This window comes from Mustela nigripes, chromosome 3, assembly GCF_022355385.1.
Source record: "Mustela nigripes isolate SB6536 chromosome 3, MUSNIG.SB6536, whole genome shotgun sequence".
Lineage (NCBI taxonomy): Eukaryota > Metazoa > Chordata > Mammalia > Carnivora > Mustelidae > Mustela > Mustela nigripes.
The window spans coordinates 118,191,660-118,208,180 of NC_081559.1; the positions used below are offsets into that span (position 1 = coordinate 118,191,660).

The window sequence follows — 16,521 nt, forward strand, 5'->3', positions numbered from 1 at the left end:
CTGGGGATAAAAATATATGTTTATCAAAAATAAAAAATTAAAAAAAAAAAAAGAAATACTAGGAAATCAGAATCAACAGCACATTAAAACGGTTATAGTTGGATTTATTACTGGGATGCATGAATGATTTAACATACAAAAATCATTATGATATACCACATTAGCAGAATAAAATATAAAAATCACATGATCATCTCAGTAGATGCTGAAAAGCTTTTGACAATCTTCAGACTCTTTTCATTATAAAAACTGGCCCAAAAAATGGAATGAAAGGAACCAATATCAATGTAATAAGGCCAGATGTGAAAAACCTACTACTAACATCTTACTGAATAGGGAAAAACTGAAAACTCCACACAAAGCCATTAAAACTAATAAATTCAATGAATTTGTTGAATACAGAATTGACATAAAAATCAGGGACATAAGTATATACTAATAAGAAGTTATCTGAAAGAGGAATTAGGAAAACAATCCTATTCACAACAGCAACAAAAATAATACATTACTTAGGAATTAACCTAAAGAGATGAAAGACTTATACATTGAAATTTCTAAAACACTGATGAAGGAAATTCTAAAGGACACAAAAGGAAAGATATCCTGTGTTTCCATGTTTATGAAAAGGAATAATTAATATTGTTTAAAAAGTCATATTACCCAAAATGATCTGTAGATTCAATGAGATACTTATACAAATCACAGTGATATTTTTTACAGAAAGATAAAAAATCTTAAATTCATATGAAATCATAAGACTCCAAATAGCCAAAGCAATCTTAAGTAAAAAGAAAGCTGTAGGATCCCATTTTCCAATTTTAAATTATGTTACAAACCTATAGGAACCAAAACAAAGTTATAGGAACCAAACCACACAAATATATATATGTACATGTGTACACACACACACACACACATATGTAAACATATAGACCAATGAATTGGATACATATTCCAGAAATAAACCCACATATTTAGTCAACTGCTTATTGACAAGTGTTCCCTTAACAGCAAGGTAAGTATAGTTTCTTCAACAAGTAATGATGGGAAAACCATGTATCTGTATGCAAAACAATAAAGTTGGATCACTAACAGACAACATACATAAAAATCAACACAAAATGGATTAAAGACTTAAATGTAAGACCTGAAACATAAAACTCCTTAAAGAAAACATAAGCAAAGACCTTCTTCAAATTAATCTTGGCAAAAATTTTTTGGCTAGGACATCCAAAACATAGGTAACAAAAGCCAGAAGAGACAAGGGGACCACATCAAACTAGAAAGTTTCTGTACAACAAAGAAAATAATCAAGAAAATGAAATGCAATCTACAGAAAAAGGAAATTATTTGCAAATGATGTATCTAACAGTGGATTAATATATCTATATCCAAAATATAATTATAGATTAATATATCTATATCCAAAATATAGAAGTAACTAATACAAATACCCAAAATACAAATACCCAACATACAAATAACTATATTTAAAAATGGGCAAAAGTCTTAATAGACACAAAAGAAGAAATTTAAATGACCAACAATTATATGAAAAGGTGCTCAACATCACTAATCATTAGGGACATATAAACCAAAATCTTTTTTTTTTAAAGATTTTATTTATTTATATGGCAGACGGAGATCACAAGTAGGCAGAGAGTCAGGAGAGAGAGGAGGAAGCAGGCTCTCTGCTGAGCAGAAAGCCTAATGCAGGGCTTGATCCCAAGACCCTGGGAACATGACCTGGGCTGAAGGCATAGACTTTAACCCACTGAGACACCCAGGCGCCCCTAAACCAAAATCTTAGTGAGATATCACCTCACACCCATTAGAATTGCTATTATAAAAAAGACAAAAGATAATAATGTTGGCAAAAAGGTGGAGAAAAGGGAACCTTTGTGCCCTGCTGGGGGCAATGTAATTTGGGACAGAAAATATGGGTAACAATATGGACATTTCTCAAAAAATTAAATAGAATTATCATATTATCCAACAATCCCAATCCCAGGTATATTTCCAAACGAAATGAAATCATTACCTCGAAAATATGTCTGCACTCTCACAATAGTCAAGATATAGAATAAACCTTACTGTCCTTTGACAGATGAATGGATAAAGAAAATGTTATACACACACATAATGAAATGTTATTTATGCTAATAAAAAAGAGCATCCTGTCATTTGTTATATGGCTGGAACTGGAGGATATCATGCTAAGTAAAATAAGACACAGAAAAAAAAATACTGCCTGATCTAACTCACATGTGGCATCTACAATAGTCAAATCCTGAAGCAGAAAGTAGAATTTGATTGCCAAAGGTTTAGGGGAAGGAAAACGAGATGATGTTAGTCAAAAGGTATAAAATTTCAGTCATATAAGATGAATAATGATCTATTATATAATGTGATTGATGATAGTTGACAACACTGTTTTGAATAATTAAAATAAAATTTCTCCCCACCCCTAAACACAATGGTAGTTATGTAGAAGTGATGATATGCTAATTACCTTGATTTTGGCACTCTTTTCACAATGTATACATGTATCAAAACATCAAGTCATATCTTAAATACATATAATTTTATATGCCAAAGATATCATAAAACTACTAGAAATAAAAAAGAAGGTTACCCCAGCATTTAAACTATGGGTCAAAAAAATAATTAAATATGGAAGCTGTTACAGTGTTTCTTTTCTCTTGAAAATGGTTTAAAAGTGATAAGAATGGTTTAGACAGTAGATGCATATCTTGTCATATAAAATAATAAGTAATTGTTAATAAAACATGCTTTAACTTAATAATACTATGTACATTCCTAGTTACAAGACAAATACATTATAGCCAGAGCTTATTTAACAAGTAATATGGTTTGTTTGGGGAACGTGATTGAGTTGCCACAAGTATTACAAAATTAAAAGTTCTACATAATATTTAACTTTTTGGTTGTGAAAAGGTCTCAGAAATACTGAAAAAAGTCATGTAGATTTACCTGGGAGTTGGGGAATTAACTTTGTTTTTACATTTTTGCTTTTGTTATTTTTTATGGGTATATGAGAACAATGTCATATTACAAAACTCCATTATACTTTTTTCTCTGAAAACAGAAATAAATTCTCATAAATTCTCACTTCATTACTCAGAAAGCTTAATAAATTTGCCATCTGTTTTCCAGAGCCTCATTAAATTTCTCAGAACTTTCCTAGTAGAACAGTGAAATGGTTCCCAGTTGAAGTCATGAGCAAATTGTAGCTATTTAACAGTTTACCAAAAATCTCATTTTATCGCTATTGGGAACTTTTAAAAAGTGGCTTATATCTGTTGTAAATATGACGCTAGTATATGAAGGATTACTGACATATTCTTATAGTCATTCCTACTAAATTTTCTAACCATATATATTTTCCTTTACTACTTCTAATATGCTGTTTTTGTATTTATGTAGATGTATTTTTAAAATTATAATTTGATATAATATGGCCAGACAGTCCTCTGACTTCCAAACAGGTTGTCTTTGAAAAACATCAATGAGGCTTTATTCATTGAACTTAATAACAATTTCCCTCAAAAGAAACACTTAAAATATTGCATAAATTCGTCTGTACAGCATATTAATCCTAAATTGCTAAACTTGAGATCTGGAAGCCATGGTAGTGCTTTTTTTGCACAGTATAATAAAATAAAGAAAAAAGCAATTGTTTTTCTATTTAGTGGAACAGTGCAGAGTATAGAAACTCATTTCCATTGATTTGCTCATTGGAGTCTTCTCCCCCAAACCATTTCCTGCCCTCAGTTTCCACCATATCAGAGACTCTACGCTGCTGGAAGAGAACTTTTCATGAGTGTCAGGTTCAGTAAGACTTAAATCAAAAAATCAGGAATTGACTTCCAGCAATGCCACTTTTAGCTAATCTGTATATATCTTCATTTTCTCATTATAAATTGTATATAAAATTCCTGTCTTAAATGAGTTCTGTAGGGACAACATATTTTGTGGTTTGATGGTAAGGATTTTATATATAACACAATAGATGGAATATTTTGTATGTTCAGTGTCTGCCAAAGATGCTACTTAAGAATTCATGGTGTGCTGGTTTTCTTTTTGTAGAATGACTGGCAATTTAAGTGAATTCATATTTATATTTAGCACTGAGGTCTCATGGATGAGGAAGTTTAATATTTGTACACTTGGGTAGGTATTTGAGATGAAGGAATTCCCTCTGCATTAGAAATTAAGGGACATCTTCCTATCCTGCTTTTCACAATTTCTGACCTTTTTTTGGCATCTGGAATGAAAGATTTTATAAAATTTCATGATTCTCTTCCTTTCACTGCAAATTATGGACAACACCAGCTGTTCAGACTATGGACGAAAACAAATGAAGCTAGGGCAGGGATACCTACTTAGTAGTGCTGGTCCTGCATCCATCCGTGTTTTGTAGTGCTTCATACTGTAAAAGAAACTGAAGCATCAGTAGATTGATCAGGGGAAAATTGAAGTCATTTGTGTGTGTGTACATAATTTATATACCCATTGTTTTATCTGAAATGTTTTTTAAACTACTGATTGGATTATGAAAAGAAATATGTGACAAAGGAGATACCTGGGACTATGCTTCTACTTTTAAAATAACTTCTAAACTCCTGGGAATCATTGAGGATTCTAAACCATTTTTATTTCCCATTAAGAGTCCTTTTTCTTTGTACATAATTTGTTTTTCAAGTCTTCTATTTTCTGTTTAGGCAAATTGAACTTGGTCATGTGTGCTAGGAGTCAAAAACACTTCTTAACTTGTTAACCTATAAATTTAAATTGACATCTTTAATGTAAAACAAATACATTAACTGCCTCTAAAATAAGAAACTGTCAAGGGGAAATGTTCATGGTGTGATATATTTGTTTTCCTTTTTGTCAAAAGTCACCATTTACTTATAGAAGGAAAGTTATTACATTTTTAGTTTATTGATGTAAGTGAAAACATTTTGAAAATCAAAATTTTAATAATAAAGTTACACATGGGGTGTCTGGGTGGCTCAGTGGGTTAAGCCTCTGCCTTCCACTCAGGTCATGATCTCAGGGTCCTGGGATCGAGTCCCTCGTCGGGCTCTCTGCTCGGCTGGGAGCTTGCTTCCCCCTCTCTCTCTGCCTACTTGTGATCTCCCTCTGTCTGTCAAATAAATAAATAAAATCTTAAAGAAAAAAAAAAGATACACATGAAAGCATTTTCCTACGCAGTAAAATAACTTAAAATATAGTATAGTAACCAAGTACCATATTGTCTTCTCTTAGTAAGGAAAAAGATAAAAATTACAATAATCATGAAATCTTTTGAAAATGGGAAAAATTGAATTTTGATCTGAAAAATTATTTGATTGTGAAAACAGGTGCTATAGAATTGTTCATAATATGTTCATATTTACAGTCTTTTAGATTTTCATTATGATCAACTGTTTAAAGTGTCCCATATGAGTTTCTTAAGTGCATAAGTCATGTCTTCTTCAAATTTATGGTCCCAGTGAATATCAATACATCGTCTGGTATATTGTTATTCACTAAATAACTTCATATTAGAGAAATGGTATAAATATGGTAATAACATATATCAGTATCTTATTCTTTTAATTAAGGAATGACACAAGATATTACTAAATAAGATTCTACTACATCAAGATCCTAGAAATACTTAAGTTTTTGAAAGTAAGCAGATTAATATAGATTGATAATTAAATGAGGTTTTATTTTTATTCACCAAGCCTTGTAATTAAAAGTCAGGAAACCAAGATAAATAATAAATCAATAATCCAAACCACCTAAAAATTGCAAATCACTGTACTTTAAGGCATCTTATAAAATCAAATATAAATGTGGGTTGGATTTCTAGAATGGGAAAATAAAATCTTCTAAAAAGGCACTTCTCTGGAAAAAGAATGAAAAATCAGTCAAAATTATCATGGTTAAATTTTTCAGAACTTTAAAGTAACCATATGTTTGCAATAACTGTAAAGTATTCATTACAGACAAAGCAAACATAAAACAAACAGCTTAGAAAACTTGACAGCTATGAAAAGCAGTACCTCTGAAGCCACTGCGAGTACAGACTGGGCTTGGAGTTTCTCAAAAAGCCTATCCCAGGAAAGTTGTAATTATTTGATCTTATTTGATCTATCTGGAAGTTTGATGGAAAAGCACATTTGTAATACTTCTCATTACTTGACATGAGTCAAACCCTGTTCATTGGGAAAACCCAACACCAAGGAATTTATTGGTATTCATTGAAAACAATCAGAAGCACATTATAATTACCTGAGCTGGTGATTTTAGTAGTGGCAAAGAAAAAGCTAAGGAAACCTTAAAACTAAGATCTGAGGAATAAGGGGCATTGAAAAACTCTAATTATCTTCCTGAGAACTATAATGACATATGGTTAGGCAAAGCTGTGTGTATGACCTAATGTCAGCCCTGCTGAGTCAGACTGTTATAACACTGGACCACTAAGACTTTACTGGCAACAGTGATGGGAAATATAGTCTTTAGAGAATTATGAATTATGTCAGGAAGGTCACTAAAAAACAAACAAAAAAAATGAAAAGGAAGGAAGGATGAACAATAACAAACTATCAAACTGCCTCAGATACCAGGGAAGGATGATAATCTTTTTTCCAAAGTACGTTATTGAAATGTCCAGTTTTAAACAAAAACTATGATATATTTAAAGAATCAAGAAATTGTGGCACTTATATAAGAAAGTTAACTATCAGTAAGAACTTTCCCTGAGGAAATCCAGCTATTAGACTTAATAGACAAAAACTTAGAATTATCTATTGCATACATGTTCAAAGGGCTAATGGAAACCATGCTCAAAGAATTAAAAGAAAGTGTGACATGTCTCATGAAATGGAAAATGTCAGAAAAGACATAGAAATAATAAAAAGGATCAAATCAAATTTTATCATATAAAAGTGCAATAACAAATAAAGAATTCCCTAGAGGTATTAAACAAAAGATTTGAACTTGAACAGAGAATGAGAGAACTTGAAGAGTTCATTATATGTCAATCTCACTAAATCAATTGAGAGTATCCAATCTAGGGAACAGGAAATGAGAAAATGAGTAAAAATGAACAGATCCTCAGAAACTTAAATATGTGACAGCATCAATCACATACATAATGGGAATCTAAGGAAAGCGGGGAAGAATGACTATTTAAAGAAGTAAAATAGCTGAAAACTTCTCAAATATGATGAAAAGCATTAACCTCCAAATCCCAGAAATTCAGTGAATTCCAAGTATGATAAACCCACAGAGAAACAAACATCGTGATTGAACTTTGAAAAGCCCAAGTAAAGAATTTTGAAAGCAGCAAGAGAATGATTCCAACAGTACTTAGGATTACTAATAAGGGTAACAGCTGATTTCTAAAAGTAAGCGATGGAGACCTCATGGCACTAGAATGACATATTTAAGTCCTGAAACAAGGATTAGCAAACAAGAGTCCTTTATATAGCCAAATTTGCCTTCAAAAATGAAGAGGAAATTAATTAAATCTTTACTAGATTAAGCAACAACAACAGAGTTTGTCACTAGCAGATCTACACTATAGGAAATGTTCTTCAGAATAAAATAAGAGAATATAACTTGAATCAACATGAAGAAATCAAGCATACTTTTAAAGCTAATTCCATAATTAAATATAATTGACAGTATAAATACATTTTGTTTGTAATTCTTCTGTTCTTCTTACTGATTTAAAAGATCACTGCATAAAATAAAAATTATAAAACTGTCACTAGGTTTACAATTTACAAAGATATAATATGTAAGACAATAGCATAAAGGAAAGGGGAGGCACCAGAGGTATATTGGAACAAATTTTTAAATACTATTGAATTAAATTGGTATTGATCGAAACCAGATTGTTCTAAGTTGTTAATTGTATTCTCCAGAATAAATAAGATAACTAAATATACAGTAAAATAACAAGTGAATTAAAATTATATATGCATACACACATAAAAAAAGGCAAGCATAGAGGAATAAAAGAATTATTGTAAACAAATAGCAAATGATAAACATAAATTATACTTTATGTATAACTACATTTAAAGTAAATATATTAAGCATTCCACACAAAAAGCAGATTAGAAAAATGAATTAAAAAAAAATTCTTGAGGTGATGACCTCAAGAAAAATGCTTTAGATTTGTAATTAAGCTTTATTAATTAATAAATTAATTTTAACTTACACCATTTTTTTTCAGGTTTTAAAACTACATTTTGAGTTAAATCTTATGTGCAGTATAAGGTAGTGGTCTAGGTTCATTCTTTTGCATATGACTGTTGTTGGGGTCTGTTATCAAAGGAACGAGACTGAAACAAAGTGAAAGTTATGCAAAGCTTTATTCTATGCCAAGCATTAGAAGTTAGACTCACTGGCCAGGGATACCTCCAAAGAGAGCAACCCCATACTGATCTCACAGGCTGGTTTTATAGAGTGTAACCGCAGACCACAAGGTATGTGGCTTCTATTGTTAGGGCATTTACTCCGGGAGTCGATACCCAGAACCAATACCAGAAACTTCTGAGATGTTTGGAACTGCTGGGGCATGCTGGGGCATTTAGAACTGCTGGGGCGTTTACTCCCAGAACAGAGTCCGTAGATGTAAACAATATGGCTACCCAGGTAATATGGAGTCACTCTAGTTAAGCAGGCCCTAATAGTTAAACAGGTTTTAACATTAAATTAGCCCTAATACCATCTGGTTTCCCCAACACCATTTATTGAAGAAATTGTCCTTCCCTCATTGTATATTCCTGGCTCCTTTGTTTTAAATTAATTAAATATATATATGCATGAGTTTATTTTTGGATTCTCAATTCTATTGTATTGATGTGTGTGTCTGTTTTCATGCCCATACCACATCATTTTGACAACTATTTCTTTGTAAAAAGTTTGAATTCAGAGAGTGTGATGCCTTCAGCTTTGTTTTTTCTAGAGATTTAGAGATTGCTTTGGCTATTCAGGTCTTTTGTGGTTCCATAAAAATTTATGCTCATTTGTCTTATCTTTATCAAAAATACCATTGGAATTTTGATGGGGATTACATTGGGTCTATAGATTGCTTTGGCTAGCATGGACTTTTTTTTTTTTTTTTAAGATTTTTTTGTATTTATTTTGAGAGAGAGAGAGAGAGAGCACAAGTTGAGGGGGAGGGACAGTGGGAAAGGGAGAAGCAGACTCTCTACCAAGCAGGGAACACAAGCCAGGCTTGATCTCAGGACCCCAAGATCAAGACCTGAGCCTAAGGCAGATACTTAACTGACTGAGCCACTCAGGTGCCCCATGGACATTTTAACAGTATTAATTCTTCTAATCCATGAGCACAGAATGTCTTTCCATTTATTCATGTCTTCAATTTCTTTCTTTCTGTTTTTTGGTGTCTAATGTACAGGTCATATACCTCAATGGTTATATTCATTCCTAGGTATTTTATTGTTTTTGAGTCAGTTTTAAAAGAGACGGTTTTCTTAATTTCTCTTTCTGACAGTTCTTTCAATAATGAACTACCATGTATAGAAATGTAGCATATTTCTGTATATTGATTTTGTACTCTGCAATTTTACTGAATTTGCCTATTAGTTCTAATCTATTTTTGGTAGAGTCTCTAGAATTTTCTTATATAATATCCTGTTTTTATCACCAATGTCTGGTCTAACATGGTGTTTAAGGATGATGTTTCTTTATTGATTTTCTGTCTGGATGATCCATCCATTGATGTAAGTGAGGTAGTAAAGCCCTCTACTTTTTTTTTTTTTTTTTAAGATTTTATTTATTTATTTGACAGAGAGAGATCACAGACGGAGAGGCAGGCAGAGAGGGAGATAGAGGGAAGCAGGCTCCCTGCTGAGCAGAGAGCCCGATGCGGGACTCGATCCCAGGACCCCAAGATCATGACCCCAGCCGAAGGCAGCGGCTTAATCCACTGAGCCACCCAGGCGCCCCTAAAGCCCCCTACTTTCATTGTATTGCTATTTCTTTCTTTAGAGCTTTTATTTTTTTAAGATTTTATTTATTTAGTTGAGAAAGAGAGAATGATAGATGGAGAGAGAAAGAGAGAGAGCATGAGGGGGGGAGGATCAGAGGGAGAGGCAGACTCCCTGCTGAGCAGAATTCAGGACTTGACTCTGGAACTCCAGGATCTTAACCTGAGCAGATCTTAACCTGAGCAGAAGGCAGTTGCTTAACCAGCTGAGGTGCCCCATCCCTTTAGATTTTTTAATATCTGCTGTATATATTTAGGTGTTTCCTAATTTCTTAAATATTGGAAAAATATTATTGATTTCACTTACTGATTCATTTCTCTGCTCATTTAAGAAAAACAGACTTCTCTAAAAGATTATTATCTAAACTTGCTCTATTTTTTTTTTTCACTTAATCAATTGTGAACTGATTCTTATGGATCTTTTGCATCCACTTCTCCATTAAACTACTTTGTCAAGGTTAAAAATGTTAAATCCAATAGTCAATTTCCAGTTTTCATTTTACTAGACTCTCTGTTTTATCAATCTCTCTTCCTGTGGCAACTACTGCTCTCTTTTCTTTGCTGGTTCTTCCCTATCTTTCTTAATTTTATATTGTAGGATCCCCGGGATTAACGCTTGATCCTTTTTTCTACATATCCTCCACACCTTGAACTTCTCACCCAGATTGCAAGTTTATTCTTAATCTCATCTATATGCCAACACATCCTAAATTTTATGTCTACCTTGAGTTTTTCCTTAAGTCTACACTAATATATTTATAATTATCCTTGTCATTCTAATATGCTCTCAGATATAACAGGTCCAAAGCCAAAACCTTTGTCTTTCATGCCAAACCTGTTTTTTTTTTTTTTTCGTAATTCTTCCATTTTAGTAAATGACAACCCTCTCCTTTCATTTGCTCAATCAAATATTTTTTAATCATCCTTGACTCAACTTTACTTAGAAATTCCATACCTTTTCCTTATTAAAAATGTTGTAATATTTCTCCTTTTTTTCTATCTTATTTCCATAGAACTCAGAATTATGATTTTTTTCAGAATTATAATTTTAAGACATGTCAATTCTTATCACTCTCTGCTCAAAAATCTCCCATGGTTTTCCATGTGTTATTCCTTTGACTTCATTTCCTATTAAGTACTCCTTAATTCATTCAGTTCCCACAATAGCCCCTTGCTTTAATTCAAAGTCTTCTAGAATGTCTCTCAGGGCTTTTGAAATTACACATCTGTCTGGAATTGTTTGTTTTACAGACATTCAAATGGTTTATTCCTTTGTCCCCTTCAGATTTTGCACACATGCCAATGAAGGTTTTGCTGTCTTTCAGCTCCTCCTACACTTTTTTCTCTCTTCTCTGCTTTGTTATCTTGACTGTAGTTATAAACATATTCAGTAATATTATATTTAATTTATTTATGCCCTTATTTATTGTTTTTTGCCACTAGATTGTAAGACCCATCAAGGCTTTTTTTGGTCTGTTTTGCTCAGTATTTATATATTTCCACCCAGAAAAAGACTAAAAGCATATTAAGCACACAATAAATATTCATTGGATGAATGAACACTAAAAATTTTGAAGAGAACTTAAGTTTAGTGAGATTTATGGAGTTCAGAAGAACTTTATTACAAGGAGATAAATAATTTGATGGATGCCATTGTGGATGCTCAGCCGATAGATGGATATGTAGGTCTAGGAGTTATATTAGAAATGAGTAAGAATATATATAGAAAGAAGAGATAATTGAAGCCCCAAGAAGGGATATAGTGGCCCAAAGTGAGTATTGAGACAGAGGAAAGATGAGTTGACATTGGTATCAAGAACCAAACTTGAAAGCATCTCTGCTTCCTGCTTTCTCTTTTTACCAATTATTTCCTCTCTACCACTAACTCCCCTGAAAAAAGGTATAAAAATTTTACAGTGGTAATCTACATCAAATAATTAAGTTATAATTTATAAGGCATGAATAATTGAGAATATTAACCTTTCTAAACATTTCTATATAGTTAAATATCTATTTTTATAATCTCCAAATTAATAAAGATGTGGCAGAATTATTTTTGAAAAAAGTTGTTATATTTTTGTCTACTTGCAATATTCAAAATATTTTCCCCTTTATCAAGAGCAAATTGCATATTTTTGTTGTTTTCTTTTTTAATAGTACGTAGGCACATTTCATATTTTTCTAAGATTTTACCACCCTCTTCATATCTGATGCCCTTAATATGGATCAATATTAAAAGTAATTCAGAATCTTCATAATCTGGCTGCATAAAGAACAGGAGGACTTCGAAGTGGACTTAAGGCAATAGAAAAGCTGCTAGTTGACAAGTAACATATCATAGTGCCACTGTAGTGTATTCTTAAGAATAAAGCTTCTGAAATAATTATGATGGAATTAACTAAAATAATTTTTAGATTGAAGTATTTTAGGAAATTAGAATAGTTAAATATTTGCTGCTTTCTAGAGTAAGTCAACATTTGCCAAAAGAAACTATGAAATACTGATGTTTTGAAGGGAATTACTGAGAAAGCATAGGTATTTTATGTATATTTTACAGAAATATGAGTGAATTTGTGTTGTGCTCTATTGTGCTTCTACTGCATGATCTGATAAACTATTCTGAAGGTGAATTATTTTGCTTAAATAATTTCCTGGTGCATAACACATATGATATCTCCCAATTGAATAGATACTTTGTATTGTTTTCCATCATCACACACTACAAATTGCAAACACTATTACTAATGTGCATATAAATTGTAATTCTACATCTTTTATTTTAAATATGAATTATATAGCAACAACTTTATAGCCAATTTCATATGGTTTACTACTCTCTAGTTATCCCTTTTGTAATGTTTATCATATAGACTCCATTAAACATATGAATGAATTTACCTTTCTCAACCCTCTTGGATTTAAAACATTTTATGGGACTACTGATGGTTTTCCATACCTGATCACCAAAGCTGATGTCAGCTTTTAAAATCTATCCTGAGCATCACCTCATGATTTTACAGCTAGTCTGACATCATTCCTGGCTTGAAAATAATCAAAACAAAACAAAAATCTTTTCTGTTCTTTTGTTTTGTTTTGTTTTTTCCATTGTGGTCCACAAATTTCCTTAAGGATCCAAATGGAAAACATATTTTAAAAAATCCAAATGATTAGTGGGCCTTGGCTGATTTTTTTTTTAACAACCAAATACAACAAATTTAAACAAACAAATACAACAATTAAAATTAATTACATTTAAGATTAATGCATGCAGGATATTTTGGAATTGAACGATTTGGCTCCTAGTGCCATAAACATTCATAATCTTTCACTTTCAGCGTTTCTTATTCAGTGACTTATGATAAATTGCAACTTATTCTAGGGAACAATAGAGAATATTTTTTAAATTATTTCAATCCAAATATATCATGTGAAATGTGTGGAGAGAGATTAAAAATATATTTTAAGCTACTCCCATGTTTTGTACTTTATCAAGAATAAAATTTTATTCTGATCAAATATATTTCTATCTAGCATTCATCAATAATGAAATGACTTTCATAGATAATAAAAATGGTTAGTATTTCTAGCTCTTAGACTGTCATGTTTTGAAGTAAATCTGTAATAAATCTGATATTTATATATTGAATAAAAATTTCTACAGTTTCTATACATTTGAGATAGATAGATAGATTCAATATATATTGATTCAAATCATGTTTATTGAGCTTGGGAAAAAACTCATTGTCTAGTTGTCTAGTTATTATCAACTTTTCTAAAGAAATTGATTTTTATTTTATCTAAAACGTTTCTTTAACCCACTGAGCCACCCAGGCGCCCTATTTAAAGCATTTCTTTTTCCCTTTCAGGAGCTGGAATTTTCAAATCTATTTGCTGTTCTTCACTGCATTCATTCATTTTTTGCTGCCAAAGTAGCTTGTTTGGACCCTCTCTTTTTAGGCAATCAGGCTACCGCTTCTGCTGCTGCCAGCTCTGCTACTACAAGCAAAACAAAGTACACAACTTGACATACCGAGATTTGCATTGTCACTTACTATGACTATGTAAAGAAAATAAAAATAATCATCATTTTAGACCCTGGAGAAACAATCATATCACCAAGTAAACAGTGAATTCAATTTGAAATTTGAACAGAAAGCAAGGTCATAAGGGATCTCAAAAGCACTTCTATTTTGGAAGACATTGTGAATAATCTTAAATGAACCATAACAGCTTGTTCTCAGTTTATTTGTACCATCGAAAGTGAAGACGAAAGAATGAATGATTCAAAGTATGTAAATAATATACAAATTGTAAGCTACCTATAAATAAAAATACCACTTAAATGGTTATTTCTGTATTTTAGATTATTTTGTATGTTGGGCCAGATCATGAACTAATGCCCTATCATTGAATTTTGAGTGATATAAAGGAGGCAAATAAACCACATGGCAGCGAAGAAAATAGCATGTAAAAAATTTCGTCAAAGAAGAGAGCACTTTAATTTGCTAATGTAGATTTTCCTTGCATTCTCATTCTGCAATATGACACTGGCATTCCAATTTTATCTTGTTGTCAACTATTCCTAAGATTTTCAAAAGAATAAATACATCGATTCTATGATAGTCACAATGTAAAATGTACTATTTTTCCTTAAATCACTGATATCAATGTTTTATTGCTGCTAGTGTCAACCAAATATGCTGACATGTGTTAATTTAATTATGAACCAAGAAAACATTCATGAACCTCTTGTTCTTTCCTTCATTTAAGAAGGTTTATACTTACCTAATGGGATTTGTTATCAAATTAAAGTTTCATAAATTTTCAGTGACTCCAAAAACTTTTGTAGAGAAAATAATACAAAAAATGTCGTGTGAGAAACTCATACAATTCTTTGTATGCTAATCTACTAGTTAATCATGGACTGAAATGACCTTAGAGCATAGTCTCAGTTTTAGTTATTTCAGGAAAATGATATTTTCCCATTTTAGAAATATTTTACGAGAAAGTAAGGTGAGAAATGAAAATAAAATTTTTAATTTCTAGCTTACCATGTCATAAAAGTGATTATATAATGCAAGACTATGTTGGTTATTTTAGTTATCTTGTCTTAGTAAATGGGAAGAAGCTGGAAATTTGAAAGTATCGGAGGTATGGGCACCTGACTCAGACCCTGGTATTATATAATTATTGGTTTAATGTGGATAACACTGTCCTTTACTACAGCTGTACTGAGATATGCTTTTAAACAACTAGCTACCTATTTAAAAAAAAAAGAAAAAAATACTTATTTTTAATTAACACACATGTTCCCAACTAAATCAAACATAGATAGTTCCTTGTGAAGATGATGAACTATCCAATAAGGTGGTTTAATTTTCTTTTTTAAATAGGAAAAAAAAAGTACTCAAGAAGGAAACACAATTATTTGCAAAAGAACACATGATCATTATGCTTTAAAATTTATTAAACCATTTCCATAATCATCATAAATTACTTATTCACTATGCATCCGGTTAATTCTTAAGCATGTTAAATTAAAAAGAAAAATTGAAGGTTCATCATTGTACCTGACAAGAGTTAAGCTGGATCTAGGACACCTTACTAAAAGAACTATGGCTAGTTGGACACTACACAGTTTAAATATATTTTATCTTGACCATAAAATTAATTAATTATATTCATAATTGGGATGACACTGTGGAGTTATTGCTTACTATGTATTCACCAAATAGAACAGTCATTCTAAAGTCAGAAGTCCACCAAAAGCCGACTTCAGTAAGCCTCTGTTGAGCATATGGAAGAAGAGCAAAGGGAGGCATCTACCTTAGGGTCAGAAGCAGTGGTAGCCACTTCTTTATAGAATCTCTGCTATGAGCTAGAGTTGTATCTTGGTGTGCCCCACATTGGGGTAACATTTATGTGTCCACAGTGTGATAATCTGGTCTATTAAGTAATATGAAGTGGGCTAGTTAGCCAAAAAGAAAAAAAATAGTTTTTAAACTTAAATACCTGTTATATAATCATTTTTAATAAATAAAATATCAGATTTTTGTAAAAGCTCCATTTTAAATATACAAAAAAAATTTAATCAAATACTCTTTTTCATTATATCATAAAAATCTTCTAGTCTATGCTTATGTGTATGATGAAGGAAAAGGTGCACAATGAGATATGTATGGGTATATATCTCCTTGTACAACACACACACACACACACACACATATACATGTGTGTATATGTATATAATAAAATGCTACCCTCAAAATATATTAGAATTATTAGAATATATTTCAAGTAATATATTTAATATACTTTAAATTTACACTGTAAATTGTAACTTGAGTTAAAATTTATGATAATACAATACTGTGTTTATTTTTGATACCATTGATAAAAAACTAACAGGCCTAAATTGCTATTTAACATTAGTGGAGCACCTACTTATTAGAAAAATATTATTCTGATGTTCATCAGTT

At 31.4% G+C, this 16,521-nt stretch overlaps 1 protein-coding gene across 1 annotated transcript in view; it reads left to right on the top strand.

The window, feature by feature from the left end:
* Window positions 1–16,190, top strand: part of SNTG1 (syntrophin gamma 1) — a 383,856-nt gene extending 367,666 nt beyond the window's left edge. Inside the window, exon 17 of the mRNA XM_059392846.1 lies at window positions 13,909–16,190. Coding sequence (XP_059248829.1) covers window positions 13,909–14,067 — 159 coding nt within the window. The 3' untranslated portion in view covers window positions 14,068–16,190. The remainder of the gene's footprint in view (window positions 1–13,908) is intronic.
* Window positions 16,191–16,521: the final 331 nt, after the last annotated feature.